The sequence below is a fragment of the Carcharodon carcharias genome, chromosome 19 (assembly GCF_017639515.1).
Source record: "Carcharodon carcharias isolate sCarCar2 chromosome 19, sCarCar2.pri, whole genome shotgun sequence".
NCBI classification, from domain to species: Eukaryota; Metazoa; Chordata; class Chondrichthyes; order Lamniformes; family Lamnidae; genus Carcharodon; species Carcharodon carcharias.
In genome coordinates this window covers 94,783,189-94,794,901 of record NC_054485.1, presented here as the reverse complement: position 1 = coordinate 94,794,901, position 11,713 = coordinate 94,783,189, and the positions used below count along the sequence as shown (strand labels likewise).

Sequence of the window (11,713 nt, the reverse complement as noted above, 5' to 3'; positions counted from 1 at the left end):
GGTCATGGCTGATCTGCCCCAGGCCTCAACTCCTCTTTCGTGCCAGCCTCCTCCTCATAGCCCTCAACTCCCTGATATTTCAAAACTCTAAATACCTCCTCTTTAAATACTTTCATTGATCTAGCCTCCACAACTCTGTGGGGTGGAGAATTCCAGACATTCACTGCCCGCTGAGAGGAGAAATTCCTTCGCATCTCAGTTTTAAATGAGTGTCCCCGTATTCTGTAACTATTTCCCCTAATGGGATTCCCCCCACTAGTAGAAACATCTTCTCCACACCTCCCCTGTCAAGCCCCCTCACTATTACATAGAAACTAGGAGCAAGAGTAGACCATTCAGCCCTTCGAGCCTGCTCCGCCATTCATTATGATCATGGCTGATCATCCAACTCAATAGCCTGCTCCCGATTTCTCCCCATATCTTTGGATCCCTTTCGCCCCCAAGAGTCATATCTAACTCCTTCTTGAAAACATACAATGTTTTGGTCTCAACTACTTTCTGTGGTAGCGAATTCCACAGGCTCACCACTCTCTGGGTGAAGAAATTTCTCCTCATCTCAGTTTAGTATACAGTTATATTGTTATATTCAACTCTGGGTCAATTCATAAAAATAAGAAATCCTGAGGGGGTATAAGGGTAGCAGATGTAATATCGCCCATTTCATACTGTATCCAAAAGGTACATTCCCCCCACCCCCCCCCCCGCCATTGAAATTGAATATTACTAAAATTTGCTACAATTTTCCACATCAAAAGGGAATACAGTAGTAGTGGGATTTGTTACAATTTTAGAAAATAAAATGACTGCATGAATGACTGAGCCGCCGTGACTGTAAACTTTGGTACACTGAATGTATCTGTTGATTTAACCTGTTTGAAAACCAGAGACGGCCTCGCATCACTTTAAGTGCAGCTACTGGGAGCTCAGGAACAGTGAGCATCAGAAACTCCTGCTCTTTCTGCCAACTGAACTGCGATCAAGTCTGCAGACAGTGTACAATGAAAGCCGACAGTCCATGTTACATCGCTCCGGATTTTTATTCCCACTGGTGTCAATGGGGAGGGAGGCAGCTGACTTGCTGTCACCTGATCATCGTGCAAAGCAGAGGCCTACCCCCAGTATTGGCAGCATCATGGCCAAAGAGGTCCCAACACGGTGGGGCCTTTCTGATGTGCCTCAAGGCTCAGTGCTATTAACACATGAATGTGCTCCATGGGCAGCAGGGATCCTTTCACTGGATCTTCTAAGGATCCCTGATTGCATTCGGTACTTTATTGCACATCAGTGTGTCCCAAAAAAGGCCTTTCACTGGATCTGCATAAGGCCCTGTAAAGCTGCATTGGCTTCATGGCCATTAATGTCACCCCATAGCCCACTGTCCATCTCTTCCTGTCGAGCATGGATGTCGATCCAGTTCCCTTTCAAACCCTGAAGCTCAGGCTCTTCAGCTGCAGTCCGCTTTCTGTGCAAAAGCATATATGGTCTCTTGAGGTTGCTCTTGTGTGAGAGGTCCTGGAGCCAGTGGGTTTCTTGGCTCAGTCCAATGTAGAAGGGAGTATACAAGCTCACTGTTCGATGTTGGTTCCTCATTCTGCACAGAACAGAAAAGACTAGTTTTCAACAAATGTGAAAAATTTTAAAAAGCTGAGAAAGAAAACCATTGAAAATACACAACGGGCCAGTCAGCATCTACAGGAAGAAAGAGAGCTCCCTATTTAAGTTAATGTTTTCTCTTTCAGAAACTCTAATGTGGAAACCTTTATGATGAGCATGTGCGAAATGGCACAGCCTTTGGCTGCCTCTGCCTGTAAGGAACATTTGGGACAGCACAAGGCCATTCAGCCCCATGGTCTGCTCTCCCATTCAGTGAGATGGCTAATCTGTACTTCAACTCCATTTACCTGCCTTTGCTCCATATTCCTCCATAACCTTACACAACAAAGATCCCTCCATCTCAGTCTTGAAAACCCCAATTGACCTCAGCACCCTGTTTTACAAAGACTTTGGCTGAGATAAATATTGGCCAGGTCACTGGGTAGAACTGCCCTGCTCTTTTTCAAAGTAGTGCTATTGTAAAACAGGTTACTTGCTCATTATCATGTTGAAGCTTGCTTTGCATCAACTGGTTGCTGCGTTTCCTACATTACAACAGTGAACATACTGTAACTCCTGACACTGCTTGAAAGTCTTATTTGCACCTGCGCAAAGAAGGTGGTGATATCATCAAATAGTATCAGAGTTACACGCTCGTTCTCAATAGGGATCAGTTAACAGAAACATTTGCTATTCAAAGCTTTCCGTCAGAACAAAGACCATTAGGCAGCTTCCATGATGAGACTGTGCGGGGGAAGCTCACGTCACACCTCCAAACCTAACACAGGAGATTCTTCAAGCAACTGCAATAGCCTGCTGAAAGCAGATATGTAGGGAGTCGGAATAAGGATCTGCAATTGGAGATGGAGCGAGATTTTTTTTTAGTTAGAGAAATTGAAAGTCTAAGAGGGAGTTGATGTCTGTCCTTGCCGGCACCAGTTTCAAGATTAATTTGGTTTCATTCCAAAATTTGTTTGCTATTGGTTTTTAAATAGCTTCCTTACTTCATTATTTATTTTTAAATGTAATTCCAGTGCACTTTTATGTCTTCCAGTAGTGCCATTCAGAATCACTGAATTAGAAATCCAGAGACAAAAACACCTGGAAAAACTCAGCGATAAAAACAAAAAAACTGTGGATGCTGGAAATCCAAAACAAAAACAAAAACAGAATTACCTGGAAAAACTCAGCAGGTCTGGCAGCATCGGTTTTTGTTTTGGAAAAACTCAGCACCTGCTGAGTTTTTCCAGGTATTTTTGTTTTTGTTTCTGATTTCCATCATCCACAGTATTTTGCTTTTATTTTAGTAATCCAGAGACTCTGGCTAATAATCTCAGGGCACTGGTTAAATTCCCGCCACATTAGCTGGTGAAATTTAAATTCAGTTTATTAATAAATTATTCAGGCAGCCTTTGTTCCCTCTCTGAGAGATAGATGGATGTAATATTAAGAAACCAATACCTTCAAGAGAAAATTGTATAAAATTGACAAGCAAAACAAATTTTGCAAAAAGTAAATATTCGTGATGCATCAGATCTAATACTGTGTTACAAAAGTATAATAATTTTCATAATATTATGCTGGTTTATTATAAAGTAGGTTATGGGTGTGAGTGTAGATGGTTCTGTCTGTGTGAGTTAATTACTTTGGAATCTGGTAGATTGCAAGCTTGAAATTATCTAAAGAAGTTAGGTGTAGAAGTGCACTTGAAATGCTGATGAGTAAACATGGATGCTGTCTTAGCAAATAAGGTGTGGTGGAAGTTTCCATCTTTAGACAAGTGAAGGAGTTGTTTGGATTTCAAAAGGATATTAGGATGTTTACAACTTGCCAGATAAGCAAGGCCAAGCTGTGTGTTTATTTTTCCCAAAGGTTACCGACAATATTGGCAACATGAAAGTTTTTATACTATGGGAACAGTGTATTTCCAAAGACATATGGAACAAAGGAATTTACAGATTTGAGAGAGAGAAATATATGTAAAAGAGGGTGAAAGGCTATGTTGCGGGGGGTGGCATGTAAGATCTATCAGGAATATGTGAAACAGCCTTTGGGAAGCCTCCTGCCATTTATGCCAGTAAAGTTGGAGAAAAGCCTTTAGGAATTCCACTGTCAAGTGGATACTGTGGTAACTTGCTGGCTTGCTCTTTAAATTTAAAATCTATTTTTGACTGTTGCCTTAAAGAGGGTGTGTAATTGGGAGTCAGGTTAGTTAGGAACTTTAGGATGTGTTATAGTATTAACTAATTGTAGTCTTATGCATGTGCTTAAAATCTTTTCTTTTGTTAATAAATACTTTAATTTTTAAATCTCTGAAGGTGGACTCAGTACTTCTGAATTCAGTGCACACATCTCATAATAAGTGCAAATTGCAAAACTGTTGTGACAACGGGCCAAGTTTCCTTGTGGATTTGGTCCACCTGGCACACAGCACCTGCCACGTCATAACATCTGTGAAGACAATCGGCAAAATTTATGTTACCTATTTTTTTTTTTGGTAAGAATCTCGACTCATGATAACCCATTCCCTTCTTACCTCAGCCAAGTCCTGCATCCTTCCTGCAATAGCCTGAACAGATGTTTCCATGAGAACTGAATCCTGTTGTGGCTGACGACCTGAAGTAAAACATTCACACAGGAACAGAATTGCTTGTATCATGTGTGAATAATTAAATGTAGTGTTATTTAAAACATGATAAAAACACCTCTACCTAAAGAGACAGCAGAAAGAACTTATTAATGCTTTTTCATTGGTCACCACAAGCTCCAATTTTGCATTTAGTAATTCGACTTATTCTAATTTCGTCACCATGGAGATCAATAGTTAGCATCCGCTGGTAATGGCACAAATAAATGTTCCATGTCCAGTAGTCATTCAAATCAATGGTTTGCATTCTATTTGTCATTTCAAAGAGTAGTTCACATCCAATAATTGTGCAAATCAATCATTTACGTCCAGTAGTCATGTAAATCAATGGTTCATATCTATTTTGCTAGAAGGTTAAAGTCTCCCCTGGACTAACAGATAGAAAACTATCTTACCATAAAAGTGTTCATTCCCCAATATCGGAAACAATCATTTCAAGGCTTATTTCTTTACAACTCACTCCCACTACTGATAAACCTGAGCTACAACCCATCAGCCTATCACTGAATGTCATCTCACACCAAAGTATATCAGATGGTAAAATGACATAGACTGCAAACTACAATGGTAGCGAACGTGTAATAGATCTGCGTACACGTATCTGGTCCCTGCATTCACCATTCAACATCAATCTACTCTCGGGCCATCATCCGAACCCTTCCTCCTTTCCCTATAGGTGCCATTTTGGAAAGAGAGGCCTCAATCCTGCCTCGAGACACTCAGAGTTAAATGGGGTAGGGAGAAGTGTATACAGAGGAACACATATCAGGTAATCATCTGAAGTTGGAGTGGAAGATAGGGGGATGATGTGGGCAGTACAAAAATTGAGTGTCCCTCATTACCCACCCAATGAGCTGAGTACCTTTTCCAGAATGGTAGTTTAGCAGTTGGCTCATTCAGTGACCTGACTAAAGGTCGTACTTTAAACTGATTTGAGACTAACTGCCCAGTATAAACCCGGTCCGATTTTCCTTAACATTGAACTCAATAAAAGTGAGGATTGGGCAGCTGGTCATTTCAAAATGACACATCTTAGTCTTTCATCCATAGTTAAAATTTACCACCTATTAAACTAACTGGAGCCATGATCAGGCCTTTTCACCTTTCCTGTTTGCTAATAGTCATACACTGTTGTAAATTCTGATCAGCAAGAGCAGCCACATACCTCTGTATTGCTTGATCATTAACAAGTACAAGCAGGTGAGAATGATGAGAATAATGGGACACACAACAGAGGCACTGATATATATATATATCTCCGGACTCTTCTGCGTAGTGTTTGTCTGCGTTGACTCTGGAGTACTTGGGGCAGGAGTCTCACTCTCTGTAACAAAACATTTAGGTTATTGGAATAATGGGGGCCAAAAAAGCCAGACTTTAAGTAGAAATTGCTATTGGTCTAATAATTGGCAATGGCATTATTTACAGTTAAAGCTAATTAACATTGGAAAATTGGAGTTAGTCTGCTTAAATAAATACGAAATAAATAAATATCATATTAAATAAATAAATAAACTGAACATGGGCAGTGATGCAAAATGGGCAGAATCTCATTAGGCACTCATTATATGGCCTTTCCCCGTATTCAGTACTATTGCCTTCAATTGCACCCCCTCCAGTGCCTTGATATCCTATTTTACGAAGAGTTTGCAATTCTGCAAGTCAAGATTCTATACAAGTTTAACATAAATTCTCTGCTTTTCAATTATATCCGCCACCCCACCCCAGGGCTGTATTTGCTTTTTTAAAACCTTATTAAACTGTGCCATGAGCCCAAGTAACCTATGTATCTGTACCCAAAGCCCCCCTATTCCTTCACCCCATTTGGACAATTATTTTCCAAGCAGCAGGTGTTTTCCTTAATATTAATAACACTCCCACAAGGTGGCATCTGTTACCTATGCTGAAGTTTATTTGCGCATTATACACTCATTCTGCAAGTGTTCATTAGTGTCTTCCTGTATTTACTTAGTGTTCCCTGCATTAACAGGAGAACAGCAGGTGGTCCAAAAGCACAACAGAAATACAGAAGTGACAGATGGACAGAGACAGACAGGCCTGTCAGAGCAGCACAAGTTCCGACAAGACAGTGGAGATAAAACGGTGGCAGAGAGAAAGCGAGCACTAAGGGAACAGTGAAACATCTGAAACACAGTGGGGATAAAACAGTGGCAAAGAGAGGGAGGGGGAGAGAGAGAGAGAAAAAAAAGCACTGTGTAAACAGTCGGAAGTCTGAGAGCAGGGATAAAGCAGCAGCAGTGGAGAGCGAGAACATTGCGAGAATAGCAGGACGTGCAAGACAACAGCAGGGATAAAACAGTGCCAGAGAAAGAGAGCACTGTGAGAACAGTGGGAGGCCACAGGACAGCAAGTGAGACCGATCGTCTCAGCTTGCTCCTGCCCCACAGAACTCATTTCTCGTTATCTTGACTCCATTCTCTCTCCCCTTGTCCAGTCCCTTCCCACCTACATCCGTGATTCCTCTGACACCTTACGTCACATCAACAATTTCCAGTTCCCTGGCCCCTACCGCTTCCTCTTCACCATGGACGTCCAATCCCTCTACACCTCCATCCCCCACCAGGATGGTCTGAGGGCCCTTAGCTTCTTCCTCGAACAGAGGCCCGAACAATCCCCATCTACCACTACTCTCCTCCGTCTGGCTGAACTTGTTCTCACGCTGAACAATTTCTCCTTCAACTCCTCTCACTTCCTCCAAATAAAAGGTGTGGCTATGGGTACCCGCATGGGCCCCAGCTATGCCTGTCTCTTTATGGGGTATGTGGAACATTCCTTGTTGCAGTCCTACTCCGGCCCCCTTCCACAACTCTTTCTCCGGTAGATCGATGATTACTTCGGTGCCGCTTCATGCTCTCGTCAGGACTTGGAAAAATTTATTAATTTTGCTTCCAATCTCCACCCCTCCATCATTTTCACGTGGTCCATCTCTGATACTTCCCTTCCCTTCCTTGACCTCTCTGTCTCAATCTCTGGTGATAGACTGTCCACCAATATCCATTACAAACCCACCAACTCCCACAGCTATCTCGACTACAGCTCCTCACACCCCACTTCCTGTAAGGACTCCATCCCATTCTCTCAGTTCCTTCGCCTCCGTCGCATCTGTTCCGATGATGCTACATTCAAAAACAGTTCCTCTGACATGTCCTCCTTCTTCCTTAACCGAGGTTTTCCACCCACGGTCGTTGACAGGGCCCTCAACCGTGTCCGGCCCATCTCCCGCGCATCCGCCCTCACGCCTTCTCCTCCCTCCCAGAAACATGATAGGGTCCCCCTTGTCCTCACTTATCACCCCACCAGCCTCCGCATTCAAAGGATCATCCTCCGCCATTTCCGCCAACTCCAGCATGATGCCACCACCAAACACATCTTCCCTTCACCCCCCTTATCGGCATTCCGTAGGGATCGCTCCCTCCGGGACACCCTGGTCCACTCCTCCATCACCCCCTACTCCTCAACCCCCTCCTATGGCACAACCCCATGCCCACGCAAAAGATGCAACACCTGCCCCTTCACTTCCTCTCTCCTCACCGTCCAAGGACCCAAACACTCCTTTCAAGTGAAGCAGCATTTCACTTGCATTTCCCCCAACTTAGTCTACTGCATTCGTTGCTCCCAATGTGGTCTCCTCTACATTGGAGAGACCAAACGTAAACTGGGCGACCGCTTTGCAGAACACCTGCGGTCTGTCCGCAAGAATGACCCAAACCTCCCTGTCGCTTGCCATTTCAACACTCCACCCTGCTCTCTTGCCCACATGTCTGTCCTTGGCTTGCTGCATTGTTCCAGTGAAGCCCAACGCAAACTGGAGGAACAACACCTCATCTTCCGACTAGGGACTTTACAGCCTTCCGGACTGAATATTGAATTCAACAATTTTAGGTCGTGAGCTCCCTCCCCCATCCCCACCCCCTTTCTGTTTCCCCCTTCCTTTTTTTTCCAATAAATTATAAAGATTTTCCTTTTCCCACCTATTTCCATTATACAAAAAAACCCCACTAGAGCTATACCTTGAGTGCCCTACCAACCATTCTTAATTAACACATTCGTTTAGATAATATCACCAACTTTAACTTTAACACCTATGTGTTCTATTGTACTATTGTCGTTGACATCTTTTGATGATCTGCTTCTTTCACTGCTTGTTTGTCCCTACAACCACACCCCCCCCCCCCCCCCACCTCTCTGTCTCTCTATCTCTCCGACCCCCACACACACACCTTAAACCAGCTTATATTTCAGCTCTTTCCTGGACTCGAACTCAAGTTCTGTCGAAGGGTCATGAGGACTCGAAACGTCAACTCTTTTCTTCTCCGCCGATGCTGCCAGACCTGCTGAGTTTTTCCAGGTAATTCTGTTTTTGTAGTGGGTAATTGGTTGGTGAACTCTTAAGTCCTTTTTCTGTAACTGAGCAGTGGCTTAAACGAGGACAGGAAAACTACAAAGTGCTGTATTAAATTTAAACACTGTATTAAATACTGGTGTTTAACAGGTATGACACATTCACTACCCGTGAGGACAAGGAGAAAGACGGCAGCGAACACAACCACAGTGCTGTCCAGTGGGGGAGAATGCAAGAGCAGAATAGGAATGTGGCAGTAAGAGGGAACGCTACAATTTTGCGAATATATAGCGACCTCTGCAGCCAAGAATGTGAATCCCAGAGGAAATGTAAGCACAAAGAAAAAATATAGTAAAAGCAATTCTGTACAATGGTTGACAATACTGCCCATCACACTTTGCAATGAAATGATGTGGAAAAAGGAATCAGCTCTTTTGCAGTTTTTTTTTCTAAAATAACGAGATCCCAAAACAACCAACAAAATGAAACTAAAAAACTGCTGGAAGTACTGGGCATGTCAAGGCAGCATCTGTGGAGAAAAATAGAGTTAACTGGGTGAATTTTACAGTTGGAAATTGGGATCACTCCCCCCACCTCCCTCCACCCCCACCCCAACAAACCCCTGCCCTGATGTTGCCGCTTGCACACTAACCCAGTGTCATCATGCCGGTCTCCGATAATACAGAAGTTCACCGGGCGCCGAGATTGGCAGCCCGCCTGCCGTTTTAAAAAGTGAACTAAAGGCCATTTCACCTCCTTAACAAGCCAAAAAAACTCATATTTTACATTGCCCACCCCTATTTTTGGATGGGAAAAACATTCGAAAGGAGTCAAACCCGGTATGAGGAGGCAATGCCGAGGAGGATAAAAGGGCTGCAAAACTGGGACTAAGGCTGACTTTAGCGGCAGAGTCTGCTCGAGAAGGTGCTTGGATTTGCTGGTGTTGCGAGTTACTTTATTCATCACTTTGAGCCTTCGCTGGGAGAGATTTGTCAGGTTGCCCAGAGATAGGCGGAAAGTGAGTTTCCTGCAGCCCAGTATTGGACCCAGAGATCGGGCATTGTACATTCTGGGAGGAGGCTCCTCCTCCAGTGAGGAGGAGAGAAGGAGAAGATGAAGGAAAGCTTTCTTCAAGGACAGGTGCACCATGCGGTCCAGGAAGCTGTGGAACCTGCTGCTGGGAAAGGACCTGCAGAGAGAAGACAACAGCAGCAGGCAGGCAGAGATAACTGAAGGCACTAGACTGCCAACATAGGTATACGGGCAAAGGATGACATAATTCCAAATGCCAGAGCACCAGTGCCTGAGGCTGTCTCTCTCCGGGGAGCAGGGGGGATAATCACATCACCAAGTGAAATGCTGTCTGAGGAAATTGACTCAAATTGTGTTATTGGGCACCCCATGCCTCAGGCATTGAAAGTCACAATGGCCCTGATGGTTTTTGCCTCAGGGTCTTTCTGAAGGCCATTGTGGGATACCACAGCCAGTGACCCATCAGGTTTCCCACATGCCATGAGTTCACTTCACTTAGAAATGACGACCTCAGTCAGGCGCACAGAGCCTGAGACTTTGGTAACACTGCAGGGTTTCCAAAGGTGCAAGGGCTAATAGATTGCACGTGTGGCATTTGAAGCACCATCAAGACAGCTGAGGGCATTAATAAACAGAAAAGGCTTCCATTCCATCAACGTGCAGCTTTTATGTGACCAGAGGGAATGGATGGTGAGGGTGTGCACGCTATCCTGGAAGCAGACATGATGCCCACTTGGTGAGACACTCCCAGGTGCCAGGGATGTTCTGTGGACCAGAACATTTGGGTGGCTGGCTCCGTGGTTACAAAGGATACTCCCTGAAGAGGAGTCTAATGACCCCAGTCCGAAGTCCATGCATTGTGCAGGAGAGGAGGTACAATGAGAGCCTAGCTTCCACCAGGGGCATCACTGAGCAGACCATTACACTGCTCAAACCAAGCTTTTGATGTTAGGACCGGTCAGGTGGCGCTCTTCAATACTCTCCTACTCAACTCTCACTCATGGTTGTGGCCTGCTGTGCCTTGCACAATCTGGAACTCCAGAGGGGGGAAGCCCTTGTAGAAGAGGATTTAATGGAGCAAGCCCTGTCCTCTGGCGAGGAGTCTGAGGATGAATCTGAAGATAAGGAAGATGAGTAACGTCAGCCAGCTGAGCAAGCCGGTGCGCAGGACTCTTTAGATGCCGGGGTGACGTGAAATTTGCTAAAAATGCAGATTTAATGAGCGTTCTGTAATTTGATCTTTGCCACCACAGTGGGGCCGCCTGTGCATGTGCCAATGCAGGGGTGCCCAATGAGGCCGATCAGAGAGGCCCACATGAGCACAAACTCCCTTAGCAGCATGTAGCCAATCCAAGTCAAAACTAGTACATCACAAACATGAAACATTAATGAAGCCGGAGACACAAGTACAAAGAACAATTATTTATTCACAAAAGGAATCAAGAACTATCAGACCAAACAAAACCAAGCAATCACCTTGTGGACCCCATGTGTGACTAATGTGGTGTTTTTCTGGGTGCTACCTCATGGTGCTCCACCCTTGACGCCAGCTCTCCTGGAGTCAGGCTGCTGACCCTCATGCCCCTTTGCTTGGGATGACCTTTGGCAAGCGGCCTCTGGTCGCCTGAGGCTGTGAGGGCCCCCGGTGTGGTGGGAGCCTCCTGCACAGAGGCTGGGGTCTCAGATGCTGCCACGGCACTCTGAGGCATTGAGTCAATGGGCAGAGGGACAGGGAAGAGGCTGACCCCATCAGAAGTGCCCCGAGAGGTGACTCCCAATGGCAGCAGCAACTACTCATCCTCTGCCGTGAGGCTGCTTCGGTCCTCCCTGCCTTAGCGGGAGGAACCAGGGCCTGGATGTGACTCCAGGGCTCCTCGTCCTCTCCGGCTCTGGTCGCAGGAGCTCAGGGACAAGGCAATGCAGTGTAGGTCACAATGCATATCCCATCAGTAAGCTGCTGGGGTTGGGCCTCCATGACAGTTGCCAGTCTTTCGGTGCAGGAAGCCATGCATTATGAAGGGCGGGCGATCGCAGCGCAATTGGTCTGGATGGACTCCTCCATGCCAGCGTGCACCACA

The 11,713-nt window shown here is 45.1% G+C and overlaps 1 protein-coding gene across 1 annotated transcript in view; it reads right to left on the bottom strand.

The window, feature by feature from the left end:
• Positions 1-1,018: 1,018 nt before the first annotated feature.
• The window catches only part of LOC121291131, a 29,415-nt gene continuing 18,720 nt past the window's right edge, over positions 1,019-11,713 (bottom strand). The window contains exons 3-5 of the mRNA XM_041212208.1: positions 5,406-5,564; positions 4,130-4,209; positions 1,019-1,591 (exon numbers count right to left, since the gene is read on the bottom strand). Coding sequence (XP_041068142.1) covers positions 1,445-1,591; positions 4,130-4,209; positions 5,406-5,564 — 386 coding nt within the window. The 3' untranslated portion in view covers positions 1,019-1,444. The remainder of the gene's footprint in view (positions 1,592-4,129; positions 4,210-5,405; positions 5,565-11,713) is intronic.